The sequence below is a fragment of the Zonotrichia albicollis genome, chromosome Z (assembly GCF_047830755.1).
Source record: "Zonotrichia albicollis isolate bZonAlb1 chromosome Z, bZonAlb1.hap1, whole genome shotgun sequence".
Lineage (NCBI taxonomy): Eukaryota > Metazoa > Chordata > Aves > Passeriformes > Passerellidae > Zonotrichia > Zonotrichia albicollis.
In genome coordinates this window covers 73559009-73579657 of record NC_133860.1, presented here as the reverse complement: position 1 = coordinate 73579657, position 20649 = coordinate 73559009, and the positions used below count along the sequence as shown (strand labels likewise).

Below are 20649 nucleotides of genomic sequence, written 5' to 3'. Positions count from 1 at the left end.
TTCATTCACCTCCTTTCACTGTACCCAAATTCCCTTTCAGTCTTCTCATAGCAGACATACTGTGCCATACTCCCTGGAAACTTGACTGATTTCATTGAACTCTAGACAACCAGGATAAGCATATTGTTGACACATAAGCAGATAAGAGGATGTGGGCAAATTTTGGGCAGCTGATCATCTAGTGACATGATAAATGTGCTGCTCTCAAGCCATGTGCCATAAACCAGCATGTATGCACTGCCTTTTTTTTAATTAATAGCACACATTGCATAAATAGGACAGTTAAGAGATCTGTTCATATAAAATAGGTACACTGTAGCTAGTAAACATGGATTTATTTTGTTAATGGGTTTATTTGCAGAAAGCCACCAACTCTTAATGCACATAGTTGCTGAGGATCAGAATGTGTATTCAACCAGTATGTTCTAAGTATTCCTATGGCAAATATCTATACTGGATATAAAGTATATACAGCTATACTGGAACAAAGTATATATATAAAATTTTTTTTTTCTTTAATTCTCCTAATAATTATGCAGACAGTGCTCACTATTATTTCCCCAAGAAAACCACACATTATTTCATTTTGGCTAATCAGATCTCCATTTGTCACTCTTTTCTCTTTGTGTTTTATAGAGCATCAGTATGTTTTACATGTGCTTGCCTGATCTCTTGCTTTGAGGTCAAAAAATTTCATAGTGCAAAATGCAGACAAAGAACTTTTCCTCTTAAATGAAATGAAAGCAAAATATTCACCTCTGTAGTACTTTTATAAGTCAAAGGGTAGGAGAAGGATTTAGGATTCTCTCTCATGAAAAAAAGAAAAAAGACTATAGAGAGTACTTAAAGACCTGGATACAGCCGCAGAAGACAAAGGCACACAAGGTAAGAAAAATTATGTGTATGCTCCCAGTATTTGCAACATTTACTCCCAGGCATTTGGGATGCTGTTAAACAATAACACCTTATAATGGTTTTACAGGAGCAAAAGGAGACAATCTTCAGTAGCAGTAAAGCCATCCAAGCCCTTCTGAATCCCCACTGAGCTGGGATCCAGACACTTTAAGAAACGGTTCTCACATCACCATACCTCACGGCAGAACTTGGCCTATAGATTTCTCCTGAGTCCCTTCTGTATTTCATAACACTTAAAGTTATCCAAAGAGATATCATGCTCGAGGAGCTGGAAAAACAAATTCAAATTTATGTAATATGGCTGGGGAAAATCAGTTCATGAAATCCAAATCTGACATTGTTTTTTTTGACTTCCTGTTATTATAATGTAAGAGAGGAATTATAATGTAAAAGTTTTCTTCATAGCTTTTAGGCCATCAATTAAGGAAGTCTTTAAGATTTTTACTATTTGCACAACATAAAGTGTATCAAGTTTATCTACTTTCCTATAGTGGCAAATGAGAAAATGATGGATTTGGAGCTGATCTCCAAACTGAACATTATTATCAACAAACTAAATTCACTACTGAATTTACTGCTGGTGTAAATGTCCTGAACCATAGTCCATGTCAACTCTTAGAGTGCTTCTTAGAGGAAAACTCACTAAAAAGTCAATTCGTTTGTCAATTCCAGCTGTCTTCTGGTGAACCTGCTTGTCAGTTTCATTGGTGAAGCCTTAGGCTCCAGCACTTCTCTTCAACTCTGTTTCAGGTCATATATATTAGACCTTCTGGAATGCATGCTGTGAAGACATAAAAAGCTGGTAAGAAAGATTCCTTTTCTTGCATCAAAGCTGGCTAACAGCTTCCAAAAATAGAATTTGTGTGAATTTTTTAATCACAGAAATACAATTTTTTATTTTTGTTTTTTTTTTTTTTTTTTTAATTTGTCATCTGCAAGGATCTATGTGCTTTCTTGGCGGCACTATTGGAGTTTCCTGTTGCTGCAGCTCATTTTTCTTGCCTCAGAAAAAAAAAGTAATTTGCATAATTACCAATATTTTGTCAGTGTGTCCCAGATTCCACACTGAAATGGATAGTTCCCACCCAAAAAAACTGCTAAGTCAATCAACAGCAACAGCTGCAAAACAACAAATCTTCCATTTATATAAGAAAATGTCATATTTCAAGACATAGGCATTATAGCACTGCATGTGCATTAAGATCTCTCTTCTTCCCTATTTTCAGATTAAAAGGGGTCTTTGCTATCAAGTAATAAACTTTCAGAAATTCAACAGACTTTTCAACTTTTAAAATTCTTTTTCTTGCAAAGAGAGCATAAGATTAAACAAAAAGGTCCAAGCCTATTGAGTTATTTTCTAAAAAACACACACTTAACATTCCCTCCATTATTAAACAGAGGTTCACAATCCAGCTGCTAACATTGGGTATCCATTCCAGAGCAGCACTTGAATGAACAGCAGTCCAGCTGCAGCAGAGGATGTTACTGGTTTTTCCAGCTGGCCACAAACCTGGCACTGGCTGCAGAACAATGCAGATATAGCAACAGTTACTGGAAGAAAAGAAGAAAGGAAGAAAAAAGAATTACAAAGGAGGTTGAAAATTGATTGCAAAAAACTCTGCAAAAATTTATATTATTGAAATCCAAATTTAGCATAACTAAACAGTTCTGACAAATCATAGGTGGCCTGTACTGCATCATCATAGCGAGTAGAATAGTATGATGCTATTCTCCAGGCACTTTTCAATAATTTTACTAACTATTCTCTTTTGCAAAGTTATTTCCTACCTTCAGGTTTACATTGCATATTAGAACCTTCCAAGAAACAGGCTGGATTTTTCCCTAGAGCTTTTCCCCAATACATTCGATTCCTATAAGTACAAGGGTGGGTGGTCAGCCATCACTTTTGGCCTGGCTTTCAGTCATGCTACTGGCACCAGATTCATCCCAAAACAGTAGAGAAGGGAACCTGATGTCCAGAGGAAACCACAAGCAGTTGCCAAAGTGAGGGAGGGAATGAGCTGCTTGTACACAACACTGGATAATCATTGTGTCCAGACCACAACATAAATTCAATCAGAGTAGGGAAAGATGGACTGGGAATGTCTCAAGATAAATACCAAAAATTACCAGCACCACTTCTGTGCTTATTGTATTTCTATTCTTTTCAGTGAAAAGATACTGCTCTTCTGAGAGCCCTTCTATGGGCACTCATTTCACTGAGTTCTCTTTGTACCATCATCTGTGAAAATAACAGAAAATAAGCGTAAAGGAAAGACAGAAGCTAGAAAATGACAATTCTAGACAAATAATCTGTAAAACAGCTTAATGAGTAAAAGGAAAACAAGATAAACATTTAACAGAGCAGAATGCTGGAAGGCAGACAGGGAGGATCACCATAGTGTCCCAGGTGCTGTTAAGGACTTCTCACTCTAATTTTCATATTGGTCTTTTTTCAATAATCAGAATTTTAAAATAAATTGTACGTTTTAAAAATTGATCTGTTCATATTGTCAGATAGGAGACAGATGTACATAAAGCAGTGTGATGAACCAGAAATTTCTTGAGGTCCATTCCAACTCCATCTCCTACAATCCCATGATAAGGCAGAAAGTTATCAGAGACAGATACCAAACTGAGAAAAGTAACTGATCATGCTGAACAAATGTAAGAGACAAGATCATTCTTTAAAGAATTCTTAAGAAAATACTGTGCAGGATTTATATTGTGACAGAATGATCTAAGTGATTTTGGTTTATGTTTCAGGATTACTATTTGCTTCACGTGAACTGGAACACTTATTTCTGTTGGATGCTTCCCTCTTAAACAAATCCCCTGTGGCTTCTTTCTCAGATATAAATAAAGTTAAAAAAAAATGTGGAGTGTGGCTGAAGGAGGAAAAACAACAGATCCAGACTCCCTGGTACCATTCAGTGGCAGAAGATGCCAAACATAACAAGTAAGTTTTACAACAAGCATTACCGAATAGTCACCTTTCTCATGAAAACTCTGAGGCAAGGAAAAAAAAGAGAAAAAACGTTTAATTCTGTGTCTCTTGATAAGCACTTTTCAACAATTCATAAAATGTGATTATCTCCAACGTAATGAGAGAAATCAGATGTTCTTGCATTTGAACCTACAGTCTAAAATTGAGTATACCCTGCAGAAAGGTACCCTAGTTGTGCAGGTCTAGTATTAGAACATGGCACCTTGCCACTCAGAATGAAGAAAGTGACTCAATCTACTCCCTATTCTAAGGCCACATATACACAGATCATTCATGAAAAACATGTCCAAAATACTGTACAATGTCTCTTGAAAGAGTTGATTCACATTTCATCAACACTGCACATATTAGGAAGTTTTCTTATTATCTGTCCCAAACTTTCTCATATGCAAATAAGACTTTATTTCTTGCAACATTGTGAGGGAAATGTAAAATTTTTCACCATCACTTTTTTTACACCATTTTTTAAAACTTCTCATGTATTACCTTAGTATCACATCTTTCATTGCTTCTTCGGTTTTTCCTCAGAGATTATGTAATTTAATTTTTGTCTTTTTTGTTGTTGTTCTTTGAAGTACTTTTAGTTGATGTAGATCTTTTTTTGCTGTCCTCTGCAGAAACAGAGTATTCTTGGCCTGGGGTTTGAATATTAAATATTTACAAAGGAAAAAAATCTGTTCCTCATGCCTTATGTAAAATGCTGCTGTTTTTAATGAAACTGCAGATGACATTTTGTTTTATTATGGGTTAGTTCTTGTTTTGCATTTAAACGCAAAATTTATTTAATATTTTCTTTCTGACTGGTACTTTTAAAAAAAATCTAGCAGACAATTTTCAAGTTCTTACTTTTAAGAATTTAATAATTTTTCAGTTTTTCACTTGTCTATAGAGTAAGTGTAAAATTATTAAACCTGAACCTGTTTCATCAACTAAATCACATTTGAAGGACTGGCCAAGACCTGTGCTATTAACTTTATATCATCTTGTGGTCAAGTGTTGATCATTCCTTTTTGATATGGCTTCTTGACTCTCTATTGTGGTAGATGGATGGGATGACCACTTCCCAACAGTTTCAGATTGATTTTCTGGGAAGCTGTTGTGTCTTTGAGAATGCATATTATGGTAATTACCCGTAGCTATCAAGGGAAATGGTTTTTCTAAAGAAAAAAACTACTTAGTTTTGGTTCAGTAACATGTAATGGCTTTGATTTGTATTTTTTCAATATTGCAAGTTATTTTTACTCCTTTTTCATTCGTATATTCCTCATCATCTGGGACAGACAATGTGAGAAGTATTTTTTACCTAAGGGGTGCACAGATTTTACTATGTTTTTCTGTAGTTCATCTTTGTGACTTTTGTTACCCACTTTTTAAAAAAGGACAAAGACAGGCTCCAGTCACATTATTTTTACAGCAAGTTTTAGTGCACATAGTTCTCTGCCAGTGCAGCTACTTGATCAATATAGAGAGATGGTAAACCCTGTACTGTTCAGGTTGGAATTTATCAGCAGATGGAGTCTGCCTAGTGCCACATGTAGGACAAAATATGCTCTGTTTCACAATTTCAGACCATAACTTTTACAGAGAAGTCTGAGAATACAAAATATAATATCGTGAGTGGCAACCTTGAAGTATGTTCTGAATACAAACTGTGTTACCAAGTGTAATGTAAACACCTCTGTTAGAAAAGCAAGCTGATGTATCTTAAATTACTGAATTAATGAAGTTACCTGCTGCTTATGCCAGTTTTGACATAATTGTCTGATAAAATTGAAAGTCAACACATTGTTTTTCCTTGAGAGAGAATAATATAAAATCATTTGACTGAGACCAATGAATTTTTCCAGAAGTAACATTGTCATCTAAAGTAATAGGTTCCATGTCAACATACAGACTTGGCAAAAAGAAATATACTGTGGGCAATAGCTTAGAGCTGTTACAAGAGAACAAAAAAGTCACTAGTCCAAGATAGCATTTTCTTCATTTTTTTAATATTCTGGTTAAAACATAGTATGGGAATGTCCTAATGCTGATGGTTTACGTTCAGAGTCTTTTAAGAGAAGTGACTTTGAAACAACATTTACTCTCTAAACCAGAAAACCCATAATGCATTCTCATCATTCTGAAGTCATAATTACAAATCCACTAACATTTTTCATTCAACTTTATTTGAATATTCTGATACTTGGATCTAATAAGTAGCACAATGTCAGCATTTAAGTATTCTATCCATCAGAACATCAGAGATGACTACAATTTCCTATATTTTAAAAGACTTAAGTACAAATTTATGACCCTAGCCTCTAAAAAATTGAAGTCATCCATGTAATATTCAAGTAGGTTAAACTGATAATGGTCTTATCTCAGCATACATAGGTTTTTTTAGATCATATAGAAAGATGTATCATATATTTTTAAATTCTACCCTGAATCCCACATTGGATATGCAAAAAACTAAGCGAATAACCATATTTTTATACACCTTCCTATGTTCTTATTGGCAGCTTTCAAGGCACCTCCTGAATGCTCCAGCTGTATCCTCAGTATGCCATAAATACAGACTCAAGAATTCACAGTACCTCAAGATGCATCATTCCTCTTCAACTGCCATCCACCTATCTGTGCCCAGTGAGTGGATTGAAGGGGTCCTGCTACATCTTTTCTTGGAGCTTGGACAGGAGCGAGTGGTGAGCAGGGATAGGATCCAGTTCTTTGTGAGACGCTCAGCCTTCCTCATCTTTTCTCCTCACCTCATGAGCAGTCTGTGCCTGGACCTGACAACCTGTACCAGGTTGCAGAGCACAGCAAACGTCTCTCTTGATAGGTTCCTGCTGCCTGAACACCTGTGCAAAAGCACTGGTGCCAGAAGTTCACTTGCATTTCTTCCAGTCCCTCCAGCCAACATCATTTCTACAGACATTGTGGCCTCTGGACAAGCCCTGATACAGCAGCAGCCTGCTGCAAGAGAAGTATGTGCCAGAATTGCTTTTTCAGCCCTTCCTTGATGAATAGGCACATAGAAGTCATCCTGGCACATGGACTGGATGGGTGACAGTAAATGCTGGGGCACATACCACTTTTAGAAAATGAAGTAATATTACCTAACAGATATATACCCCTGTTAATGTATTGTCAGGGACAGCAGTGATGGTGAGGATCACACAGACTGTCCTGAAGTCTCTTCCTGGAAGACCAACCCACCGGAACCAGCACTGTCTCCTGAGGGGGCAGACCATGTCCTGTGTCTGCATGGACTCTGCTTCATCCTCTTCTGCTCTATGTAACCAGCCCTGTTTTCTGGGCAGGAGACAGGACTTCTCCAGACAACAGAGAGAAGGCACTGCTTGCTCTGCTTGTGGCTCCTGCTGCACTGAGAGCCCCGAGTGGAACTTTATAGAGGCAGGCCCCTCCCCAGCAGGTGCTGCTGCCCAGCATGGCAGTATGCACTTTCATGAACTCTCTGGAGTATTTAGGTAAAGTCAAAGAAACTAATGTTGAATCCACACAGGTGTGCACAAACAATCCTTTGGATGTCACTAGAAAACAGGTACCTGGAAGACCCTGAGTATGCTAAGCAAGTTTTTAGATAAAAATAGCATGATGCCACTGCATGTCTATGCAAAGCAGAGTTGTATATATTGCCTTTCTAAGTAGGATTAGAACAACTTAGCCAAACATAGGATCAGAACAACAGCCACAACAAACAAAGTTATGGTCTTATCCTAACCACGAAAAAATTGTACTCCAAAATTAATACAGGGTAAATCTTCCAAATTTCAACAACTGGATCATTTATATTTTAAAACTAGAAGACTAATTAATATTATAAATACTTAAGTTGGTTTTGTGGGGAGTGACACTACACCACATGAACATCCAAGCCTTTCTGAAAATTTCAACAACTATGTCTAGATCCAGATTTTAGTAGTGAGCCATATATATTTAATTTTTAAAGATCTAAAGGTGCTGCAACTGAAAAATAGTTCAATCATTAGGTATGACGTAATAAATAGTCTCTAAACATGAATCTTGATTCTTAACAATTGTTCCAAAACTATCATGTTTTCTTCATGTCTATGCACATGTGCTATTCATTACTTGTGATATGATATTACTTATGAACTATATGATATTACTTATGAACTCTATGATATTGCTTATTCATTACTTATGATATTACTTATATGATACTTTTAGTCCTGTGTCTCTGATACCAAGTGCAAGTGACTACCTGAGACAAAATCAGTCAGGCTTTTTGGAGTGCAAACCCAGCTGGATCCTGCCTGGCCTGCCAAAATAATTTCTAACTATGTCTGTCAGCTATCTGGTTCAGCCAGCAATAACCTTCCATAGGAGAGAGCAAAAAAACCCAGAGCACAAGCGCATCCTCTGCTAATGCAGAAGAACCTGGGCCAAACTTAAGCTGAACCAAGTGACATATTTGCCCAGAGCAGGTACTGCTCCCAAAATATGCCTTGAACAGCTGTTTGCCACAAAGTGATTCCAGGTGTGTAGATCTTATTTGTTTGATCATTCACCTGATGGCTTCCAAAAGTGATCACTCCCACTGGCACATCAGGCAGGTCCACTGAGGCAAGTGGCCAGAGGCAGCTCCAGGTGAGCAGCTGGGGAAACAGGTTTGTGACACCACAGATCTCAGCATCTCTTGAAGAAAAAGGGCTTCAAAACAGCACATATTTTGCAGAAACTCAGTTGACCTGTGAAGAGAAAGTTGCATGTTTCTTGGAAGAAAATATTCCAAATCTTCAAGGATTTCAAATGCATTAAAATAATTAGTTCCATGGACTGGTTGTGTTTGCTGTTCTGGAGAAATCAGCATGTCAGCTGTTTCAGATCTATATTCCTAGAATCAGGCAGGAAGTGGGAGGCTGCTCTTCCTTCTTCCATTTTAACCTTACAACTGCAAAAAAAGGAGGAACAGAGACATCAGTCCACTATCTTTATATTATTGTGCCAGTACACTAGCAACGCTAGGAAGACAACTTGGTGATCTCCACAATAAGCTTTTTTTGTTTTAATTAATGGTTATTTAATTTAATTCTCTTTTGAATTATATATATATATATATATATATATATATATATGTATATAATACACAGCGATAGATATACATGGATAGAATTATATTTTGTATACCAGAAGAGTATATATATAGATATTTTGAGAGTGTGTACATATCTAGTACTCAAATGAGAGAATATATAGAGAGAATATATATAGTCTGTATACTTCACAAATATAGACTATACACTATATATAAGTTCTTTATCATAAATATAGACTATACATTATATATAAGTACTTCATCTATATGCAGTGATATATATTTACCTCCACATCCTTTCACTCTCTTGTATTGATTTATAGTGGGTATCTTTGTAAAAAATGCATATTTTTGTAAAAGATCAAAGCTAAAAAGGCTAAAATGTAGCTTGTGCCAAAGTACACATCTACCTCAGCTACCCAAGAAAAGGACCAAAGATAAGGTGACACTTTCTATAAGTTTCCTGTTTGGTCATTTAAAAGAGGTACAAGAGATAGTGAGGGTGATCTAGAGTAAACTGGGATTCCTCTTTGAAGGTGTGTATTTCCTAAGTAAAAGGGAAACATAAAACTGAGGATACTTACATTAAAGGAAATTCAATATCATGCTTAAAAACAGGTAAGCAAAAGCTCTTTACTATCTGTCTTTATCTGAAAGTGAAAATAAACCTAAGATAAAATGGGCGTCCTTATGGTGAAGCTGGGTTTTTTAAGGGTTGAAGTTAAAACAATCCCACTATGGGCTACTCTGGAATAGTCATGCTGAATTTAATTAGTATCACTTTCAGTTTACACAAAAATTATTTCTAAGCAGATTCAGTGATTTCATTAATTATCTTATTGCCAAATCATATTTGTAACCTCTGTTATTTAAATGAGAGGCTTGGTGTCCTGTTTCTTGATATATGCAACACAAAATTAATCAAGACAAATAAAATATGCTGTAGGATGCAATGTAAAATAGATAAATAGATTATTAGAAAGCCACACACCCTCTCTGTAGCTAAATTTGTAGTTTATGCAGGCCAAGCATTTAAAAAATCCTTTCTAAGATATCAATTTAATTTCAATGCTTTTTCACTTAAGTTCACATCTATTCATCAATGGATTCCTTCTAACTTATTACTTCACTGAGCTCTTGAAGCTGTTTTCTTATGAAGAAATTTGAAAATGTGTTTATTAACTTTAGAAACTATGTTGATCACTTTCTCTACACTTTTGAGAGATTAATATTTTTTTTCTTCATCTCTCTTTAGCATCTGTTATCACTTGAATTAAAAGCATGAAGGAAATAGATTTTTCAAAGCCCAGGTTTATGCCTCCAGAGGATAAAATTAGCCAGAGCAGAGTGAAATAAAATTTGTCAAAAGAGAATTGTCTTGCAAAACCAGATTTTTGCTTAACATGTCTGAAAATATCTTAAAGAAAAGTAAATATATGTATTAGATACAGTATCAGCTCTAGTGGCAACAGTGCCAGATTTTTCTGCATTGCTGTTTTGCAAACTTTCCTATTCCTCAATGGGAAAGCCATAACCAACATTAAATTGATAAACTAATTGTTATAACAGCCAGAGATAGTGCTATTTGGTGGAAATCAATTATGCTGGAAGATTTCCATTTTTCCTACTTATCTTTTGCCTGGTTTGGCTATAATGTAGACACATGCCCCAAGTCAGTTTACAGCAAAATTGTAAATTATGCAAATTACAGCTGCATTTGGTCTGTGAAACTTGAAATAAAGCAAATTCTGGTCCATGCATATCCACTGTGCAATTTTCAATGAAAAATTGCTTTCACATACCCTTATCTTGTATGTCCACAAAGTGGGGAAAAAAAGGCTCTGTGGACTGGAGGTTATATTGTGAAAAAAATGACTGGGAATATTTGAAACAAATCTTTCTTGTTCCTAGTTCTCATAATCCATGCAAATGCAAACATTTTGAGAGATATTTGTAACTTGGAGTGTGTGTTTTGTTTTCTTTTATTTTAGGGCTCTGGTTCTTTTAAAGCAGTGGCAGACACGTACCAGTGTGTCTGGACGGAGTGAAGAAATTTTTTCTCAGGCTAATTTTGGACTATTTGGAGTATTATTAATACTATTTTTTCTCAAGTTAATTCTGCAGTCACTTTATAATTTTTATTATGCTAAATACTATAATCAGCCAGAAAGCTACATTTAAGATTAAGGCTCATCAACTCGGAGAGTTTATAATTTAGATTATGTGCATATGTTTTGCAGAACGGGATTTTCTCACCTAATCACAATTGGTGTAAAGTTAAGCATCTACGTAAGTACAAACTTCCTCTCTTGGCAATGAAAATAGGCACTCATCATTAAATTGCTCCTAGTGTAAGAGTTAAAGATGGATAGGATGCCTGAGAAATCATCTATTTATTTTTATTATCTCCTGCCACAGCCCAAATTAGGTGGAATAGCTTTCATTAGATTGCTACCTTTTATCCTGAAGTTATTTGATGTGAACTGTACCCAAATGCATATGAAAAACCTAAGGGAGTGCTGAAGTGCAGGATTTTGGAAGGAAGTGTTGGATATGCATGTTCTTAAAATTCCAACTATGGTTTCAGAGAGCAGATTTCCATTCTCTTACTTTCTGCTTTAAAATCCAGGTGAATTACCTCAAATAAATCACACTCAGCAGGCTGAGAGGGACAAACTATTTAAAAGCACTAAAAACCTATATAAGACCTGATGCAACGACTCCCTTATTTTGTACATGGGTAGTTGCAGCAAGGGAACAGCTGGAAGCCAAAAAGCAGATCTTCCACAATCTCTTTGGAAATCCTCTTGGCAACTCCCTAGCAATGACTTCAAAGGCCAGAGAACATACAAAATACATTGTGTCCACCATCTGGAATATAAATAACAAATATTATTCCTTATATATTCCAAAGGCATAGTAGCAATGTCACCTTTGCCTTCCACATACATTTTATGAATTAATTAATTAATTAACCAGCGCTATAGTTCAATGTTTTGAGAACACAGATCTTTGAGAAAAATACTGTCATCAGTAAAACTTGTATATATTCTGATGGTAACACCTGAAAACTCTCAGCCTCCTTGTGATGGATCAAGGCCCCATTACTGCAATCCCATAGAATAGCAGTAGGCTGGTGTACGTGTTTATAGCAGCCCCTACTTTGTGCCAAGCAAGCACGGAAATAAGCTTCCTTCCCACAGACTGCAGACCTGATGGAACAGCACAGTTCTGCCAAGGTTTACAGAAGTGAGCTGGAGTGGTTATAATACTGGTTTTTGCTGCATATCAAAATTGCATATCTCATTTGCTGCATATCAAAAATGCATATCTCATTTTCTTCCATACTGCCACCTTCTGTACCCTTAGACTTCTCCCATGATTGTCCAATGAAGAAAAAATATGCAAAAATCTTCCACTTCATTCACATTCTGCCTTACTCAAATCTTCTAAACTAAGATCAGCACAGGAATTGTAACACTTTGAAAGAGAAAGACAGTATAGACCTTCTTCATCTATCAAGTGATAACACAAAATCATTTAAAAACGCTCATCTTAGGAAGTCCTGCGCTAGATGGAGATAGTACTGCTGGCTGATAGAGATACAATGAGATGTAGATCTGGTTACAGAAAGTTCTTCTCAAAGTGTGTCCTTTCAGCAGGTGATTTTTTAAAAAATTCTCCTACAAATAGACACTTGGAAATGAATCGTTGCTTTGTTTGTTGTTGGTAGTTTTGGTTTGATTTGGTTTTTTCCCCTTGAAACTCTTTTCGTTATGGTTCTGACCACAAAGTTCTCGCTAGATTAAATTTTCCCTGGACAAATTAGATGAAATCGAATGGCAATGTTACATTCATCACTGGTGAAGCGGTGGCAGTAAGAATTAGGAGGCACTGGGCATTTCCTAGTGCAGTACCAGAAATTAGCTGCAGAAAAGAGGATCACCTCTGACCCTGACTCCCATATGAGGAAAAGAAAATGTTCCACAGTTTAAGAAACAAGAATCCATTACAGAAAAATTCCAAAGATCTAGAAAAATTGCTCAGATCAAGGCCTCCCTTACATGAAACCTCTTCTCTATCTGTAGGAATTTCCCAATGGTAACTTTTGATGTGCCACCCAGGGACAGCACCAACTGATACTGTGCAGTGACTTGTCTCTGACACTGTATGGAAGGTCCAGACTCCTTCCCTCACTGTTCCCTTTTTTTGTGTCATTCAGTTTTGGATGAAAGAATTAAGAAAACTCACAACATAAATATGAAGAGATAGCTCTAAAAAAAAGGTGTCAAATAATAGCAACCAGAATTAGGGGATATAAACATCATTTGGATGACAACTAAGATTGCACATGAATCTTTGAAGAGATTGATGGCTTCTGATGTCCTTGTATCTAACTGAAAGTCCTAGCAAATCAGAGAATGGTAAAAAATATATGTTGACTTCAGTGATTTGACATAAAAAACCTTGTAAAAATTTATCCCTGATAAAATGAGTTAAAGCTATTAATAAAATGCTGCAAATGAGCATGCCCTACATCAGACAAGCTGCACATTTTACAGTATTTTGCTACATTCTCTGAAAGCAGGAAAGCAGGTCAAGACAGTTATAGACAGTTTATAGTTACAGAAATGTATGAAATTAACTTAGTCATGCACCACAGTTTTGAAATTACATGGCACAAAATTTAACTGGGCTATAACTGGACAAACTAGGTCAGGGAGATGAGATTAACACTTGGTCAGAGCATGGTGCTAATAACACCAAGTTGTGGGTTCAATACCCACACAGGACATTTACTTAGGAGTTGCACTTGATGATCCTTGTGGGTCTTTTCCAACTTAGAATATGCCAGGATTACTTGGCACTTAGGAACCCATAGTTCCCTTTATTGTGATTAAGACTGTGCTTCTCTCTGTGGACAAAAGCAGATCACTGAAGAAGTGTTAACTTCAGGCAGTTGCATATTACGCTTTTTCCAAGTATTGTCCCATCTCCATCCATTCTGGATCTTTTAAAACACATTTCCTACTTTGGCAAGAGATGTCTCAGGTTGGTCTGAGACATCAGGTAAACATCAGGTAAAATGTTGCTAACAACATCTGGTATTTGTCTTGAGCATGACTCCTGTATCAGAACACAACCCATGAAATTTGACAGACAGTTGTCAAGGAGCAGGATTCTGAAGCCCAAAGCAAATCAGGATCTCAGAGGCTACTCTGTCTTTTATAAATTGCAATGACCTGGATTATCTAAGATTAGCAGTGCAAAATAAATTCAAAGCTCTCTCTTGTAAATAATAAACAGTGGAGGAAAATCTAAATAGCAGGTCAGCATATGTAACAGTAACCAGTGCTTAGTTGTCACCTGCTGTTAGTGCTTAAGAATCTTCAAAACAAAGTACTTCTACATCATTCTAACAGGGTAAACATACCCAGCTAGTGCAGTAGAGCTCTATATTTAAGTGTACTGGAACATTAGATGAACCAGAGAATAGAAATTCTCATTCCATTATTTGTTAGAGGGCAGAACGTGCCACTACTCCAAAGGCAAATGAAATATCTAACTGATAGAAGAACTGGTTTCTTTCACATACATTAAAAATATTTCTCTGTAATATATGAGAACACTGACCACTCACTGGCAAAAAAAGGTGACAGAAAAGGTTTTTTTTTTAATAAGATATGCAATTAAATACTCAGATGGAAAGACAGAACAAAAGAACAGTCATCATAATTTGAAGTGTAGTTTATTTGTCTGAAAGTATGAGTGGGCACAAAATCAAATATTACAGATTTGGTAAATACTTTTGCTTCGTGATTTTTCTTAGGAAGGCTGACTCACTGAAAGTCTCTACTGCTGTGAGTGAGCGCAGTCAATATACAAGAACACAATATTCCTTTTAATATATTTTATAAAAGGGAAAAACAAAATCTCAAAAAATGTATTTCCTCTAATTCTATGCGTTCTGGTGGTTGTTGTTCCCCCATGGTATTTAGCCATTTTCTTGAAAAATCTCAGAATGATTGAATGTTACCAGAGGAAACATTCCTTTGGTATTTCTTGAACATTTATCTTTTATGACTGCTTCATAAGAAAGCTTATGAAACAATATATGTTAATCTATTATACAAAGCCAGTTAATCTATTATACAAAGGTACAAAGCCAGTGCAGAAAACAAAGTCAAAAGCTATTTTTCGGTGATTACAATTTTTTTTGGAAGGATGAATTGAATGAAAGATGAATGAAGTGATCTACCATAGGCCTGATACAATTTAATATTCTCACCAGAAATAGAAAGTGGGAAATGCATACTGTATTTACGAGTGCCACCAAACAGTTGTAGCGTAGTTTAAGAATTTAAAATCATCAAAACAAACTTTGGTACCAAACAAATGTTGGTAAAAATACAAAATTCAGTAGGGAGAGATTTTATCCAGTCAGAATAATCACTTCCTACCTACAAAGTGAGGCCAATACCTGTCCTGAATATGGTCACAAACTGAACAAGGCCAGTGTCGTGCTGCTGCAAAATTAGACTTCATCTGTGTTTGAAGATGTTTGACTGGTAGGATAGGGATGGAATTTCTTTTCTGATCCTAGAGAGCAAAGCATTAAAGCAGTTTTGCTGCAGAAGTTTTGGAGTGTTCATCACTGGAGTTGTTGAAGAAAAGGTTACAAACATTTTCCAGCAAACAGACTAGGTGATCTCCTGTGGCTCCCTCCAGATCCAAACAACGCAGGCTGACCTTGAACTTGCATAATTCACTATCACTCTCTCTCCCAAAACAGTTATTTCTAAGTCATGAATCATGTTTTTCTTTCAGTTTTACTGATAATTCAGTTACTAAAATAACACAACATTACAGTGGCTATTGTACTAATACAATCCTAAAACAGAGTCAGTGAAATAAGACACTAAAAATCAGACATATTTGATTGTAAACCTTGATTCACATTGCTTGAGCATGTTCATCTTTACTTTGCATCTAATTTAATAGTTTTTGACAGATGGGCAGAAGGTAGTAAAAAGTATAGTGCCTAAACCCAGATAAGTTCTTGTAACTATCTAGTAAAAAGTATAGTGCCTAAACCCAGATAAGTTCTTGTAACTATCTCAAGACTTCAGCACCTCTGTGAGCTGAACCAGGGAAGCCCTGGTTATATGAAGCCCTAACGCTGTTATACTGTTCATTTTAAAAGCAATTTAAAACCAAGGGTATTATACTCCTGAGTGAAACCTGATTCTGCAGGGAAAAAAAATGAAGCTTTTTATTGTGTAAGAGCTCCCAGGAGTGTTTATGCAGAGTACATTTTTGACTTCTATATGTCCTCTAAAGTGCTGGACTACGGAGACTGGCAGAGCCTACAGATGCTGGGGGCAGAAGAAGGAGTCGTACAGTGACAGTTTCATGCCGCAGGTGTATTGATTTGGAGGAACTATTGGTTGGTGGGCCAAAACCAGAAGTTACCTTTTTCAGAGGGTTCTCAATGGCTCCCAAGGCTAATCAAGAAAGTTTGGGACCTGACAAGAGTTAATAAAGGGAAGAAAGTGACACAATAGAGAAGGAAAGAAATAAAAGGCTGCTCCTGAAAATGGGTGGGGGTAAGGATAGTACGGTGATTCTGGGGCTTCCTGCCATGGTCACAAAACTGTTGAATTGTTAGGTATTCTAGCAAAAAAACCCCACAAATCCTTGTGATCTCAATTAGGGCATCTAGGTCAGTAAATAGTTTAGGTCAAATTTTTTCCATCTCTGCTCAGTTCCTGCGTAATGGGCATCATACCCTGAAGATAAAATTCATCAGTGCTTGTGAAACAGGCCATGACAGACCTCAGAGAAATGGATGGATGTGAGAAGACAAATCCTTTTGTCTTCAGTGTAGACTTGAGAATGCATATAATAAATGAATGCAGAGTGGTTAGGAAAAAAGGGAAAACGGTGACTGTAGTAAATGCTACTTGGGAAGAGGGCTCCTGTAAAATCTTATCACATAACCAGATAATTAAAGTAGGCACGTGGCATATACACAAGCTCCACATGTAAACTTAGCTTTGGTATTTCTATTTCTGCTGTTCAGCAGCTTTGCAACTTTGTTCATATCCATCTCACACAGCATTACAGGGGTGGATTTATTGGCTGCAGAAGAAGGGGTGGCAGTGGTTTCCACTAGGATCCATGAGTACCTTCCTCTTAGATTTTCACTTAGTAGCATGAGGTAGCTCTTATGTATTTGTCAAATGACATATTAATACCTACACTGACAAGGATAAGGCTTCGGTTTAAACTGGGGTTTTGCTGTTTGCAGTAACATATCACAATCTCACATGTGATTGGCTTTTTGCAGTCCCTCTAAATTTTCCTGCAGCATTCATTATTTTCCAATTTATTTCTTTGAATACTTGTCTCTAATTTTGGTTCTTTTTCCACACATATTTACTAATCCAGTTTTTCAACCCTGAATATCAATTAGTTAAAAATCCAGGTTCTATAGTTATCTTTGGGTTATTTCTTGTCCCCTCTGACATAAAAAAAACCCCCTATAATAGGTTTCTGTGTCCACAGTTCTCTTTAGCCCATTATTGAATCAAAGAAGTTAAACTTCTCACACACCTTTCTTAATGAGTGCCCAAAACCAAACAATCTAACTTATGGAATTCTGCGTCTTTACCTCTTCTTGGAAAGACTAAGGGGCTGCGGATGCGACAGGTGCTGTGGCAGGGGTTTGATGAGGGGCTGCGGATGTGGCAGGGGCTATGGAAGTGGCAGGGGCTGTGGCGGCTGCAGGGGTGTCGCAGGGGCTGTGAGGATGTGGCAGAGGCTGTGGCGGCTGCGGGGATGTGGCAGGGGCTGTGGATGTGGCAGGGCTGTGACGGCTGCAGAGGGGTCGCAGGCCTCACGGACACTGCCCGGCCCCTCCCCGGCCGGGCCGCCGCGGTCACGTGCGGCGGGGCGGCGGGCAGTCACGTGAGCGCGGGGGCCGGGCCGGAGGGGAAGATGGCGGCGGAGCGGGAGCCGCCGCCGCTGGGAGAGACGCGGCCCGCCGACCTCGAGGAGCTGGAGGACGGCGAGGACCTCTTCACCAGCACCGTGTCCACCCTGGAGGTGAGGAGAGGTCGCTCTCGGCTGCAGGTCCTGCGCGCCGTGGCCGATCCGGCGCCCGCCGGGCCCTCCCCTCCCGTAGCCTCCCCTCCCCGGCACGCCGCCGGTGCTTCGCTCCTGCCCAGGCCCCCCTCACTCCTGCGCGGGCCCCCGCCCCGCCGCTGCCCTTGCCGACCTGGCCCCCACCAGGTCGCGGCCCCACCGCACACCTCTGCTTCGGCTCCTCGGTGCTTCCGTCACGGAGAGATGGGGGTTCTGCTGCCAGGAGAAGCTCAAACCTCTTTTCTCCAAGTACCTCCGTTTTGCTTTCATTTACCCTTTTCTTCTGCTATCAGGGGAATATTCTCACCTTACCTCTTTCCAATTTCGCTGGGGTATGTGGGTGTGAGTGTGGGTGTGTGTGTCTCCGCCTTAGAGTGGATTAATAACGACCCATTTTCTTTGTTTGGCCTCGTTCCGAGGCTTCACTCCATTTCAGTTTGCAGATCTTGTAGAAACTTATTTGTCTCTGAGGTTTTTTCCAAGGGAGCCGACGCAGTGCTGTGCTGCGGCTGCTGCTGGGACCTGCCGGGAAAGAAGCTGGAGGAGACATGAGAAACGCTTATGTGTTCATTCGTTATAGCGGGAGCCTTCTTGGCACGTTGTTGTGGTCACGTTCCACCTACGTGTCTTGCCAGTATCTTCTGGAAGAACTTTATTCTTCCTCTGCATAGATGGCCATCTAAAAAGAAAATTGTTCTGTTCCTCTTTTCCTGAAGCGTTTTCTGTCCCTGACATTTACAGAAATAGGATTGGTGCATGTTTCTCTGGTTTTGCTCTGGTTTTGTCTGTCCTTGGCAAAAAACCCTGCAGTATAGAAAGAGGGTTTTAAATGTATGTTAAAGTCACTTGCCTTTTCTTAAGCTCCTTTTTTTTTTTCTTTTTATAGATTCTTTTTATAATCTGTGCATTGGTAGAAAAAGATCTGTGGGAAAAATGCACTGAAGGAATAAGCAATGATGTGAATCTGCAGTTGACAAAAATTGCATGAGTAGAGTTCTGTGCATCTCTGTGTGACACAGTGTGTATTACTGGAGTCTTTTTCAGTGCCCGGAGAAAGACTGCAGTGTAACGCAAACAATGTTTTTATTGATGTGGTTTGAAACTAAAGCTGCAGGAGATAAGATAGATTTAGTGTCCAAATCACAGTTACCATGAGATAAAAAAGTTACTGAAACTCCTCTAACTGCAGACGTTGGCAAAGAAATGGGCTTTGTATCAATTGCTGACAATTCCACTCTGCTGCTTTGTTTATGTACACAGTCTTTTTGGGATAGAGTCTCTAAGGGGAAAGGGGAAGCCTTGTTGCTTAAAGAGAAGCTTTTAAAAGCTGTGTCAGTAAGCTTTTTCTGGCATCAGCATTTAGGGAACTGCCTTAATCTTGTGATTTTCCTGCAGATTTGGAAGAGAGAGGTGATGAAAATTGACTTTGGACTTATTACTAGCTTGAATATAAATTGGAGGATTCATCGTGTAGAGTACCATAGTCCAGAGAAGAGTGATTGTCTGATGATGTAGGCCTAGTTAAACTTTTGTCTTGAGTGTTACTTTAGTCTGGTAAATATTCATGGACAAACTGATTATAAATGGCAGTGGGAGTTGTATAGTAACAACAGAATGGTGTCATGCTTTTTGTAGCTAATCATGCATACGGTTGCTGATACCAGAAGTGAGAGTGTGGCAAGGGACACTGAGGTCCAAACCCAACTTACATGAGGGCTTTGGTACTTTGAAAGGGTTCCCAACTGCTTTATCTTGGAGCTATTTGCTTTTAGCATGATTAATTTCACTTCCTTCCTATTTTATCTTGCTTTCATTCTCTTTGCAGTTCACAAAATGTGTGCTCAGCCTTTCCTGTCTATAATTTGATTGTGCAGAGGAAAAACTGTGTTTTCTAATGCATCTTTCAAATAGCTTCCATATTAACAAAGTCTCCATTTGGAAAACACAAGCTAAGTTGCTTTTGACAAAGTATACATTCATTGTACAGTGTGAATGGCAAATATGTAGCATTTAAGTACAGAGAGGCTTAGTTACTTAAGTGGCTTCAAATGGAAAATATTTTCTCTGTGCATGTTGCAAAAAAGTTAATGTGTTGAATTAAACTCTCTCAATTATAGAAAATGAAATAGTAGAAAGATCTCGCTGAGCTGTAACACCTGGGATTTCTGAGGTGTAGTGGAAGCACATTTTAGGACTTGAAAATTTGCTGTGTGGCAGAGAATGAGAACTCTTCCTTCCTATGGTCTTTGGACACCAGTGAACTGGGAACTAGGTTGTCTGAGCTGATGGGATGCTCATTTTACTGTCAGGTATCCACAGTGAGTAGTAGATTGAGAATGAATATTTTGCTTTCATTGTGCCAACTGTATTGTGAGTCTGGACCACTGCCTCTCTTACATAAAGCGTTACTGAGAGATTTCCCTTCAACTGCCAGAGTAGCTTTCATTAGTGAGAACAGCTGGGATGAATTATGTAAATGGTTTAAGCCAAAATTGCATTTACAGTGATAATCAGT

The 20649-nt window shown here is 38.0% G+C and overlaps 1 protein-coding gene and 1 long non-coding RNA gene across 3 annotated transcripts in view; one reads left to right on the top strand and one right to left on the bottom strand.

The window, feature by feature from the left end:
- Window positions 1-1839: 1839 nt before the first annotated feature.
- Window positions 1840-18995, bottom strand: LOC113459456 (uncharacterized). Its single transcript, XR_003380699.2, has 3 exons — window positions 18302-18995; window positions 8461-8843; window positions 1840-2466 (listed from the first exon to the last, which is right to left on the bottom strand). It is a non-coding gene; the product is annotated as an uncharacterized LOC113459456 (long non-coding RNA).
- Window positions 17936-20649, top strand: part of SNX2 (sorting nexin 2) — a 34149-nt gene continuing 31435 nt past the window's right edge. For both annotated transcript variants that reach the window (XM_005488426.3, XM_005488425.4), the window contains exon 1: window positions 17936-18095. In XM_005488426.3, coding sequence (XP_005488483.1) covers window positions 17988-18095 — 108 coding nt within the window. In that variant the 5' untranslated portion in view covers window positions 17936-17987. The remainder of the gene's footprint in view (window positions 18096-20649) is intronic.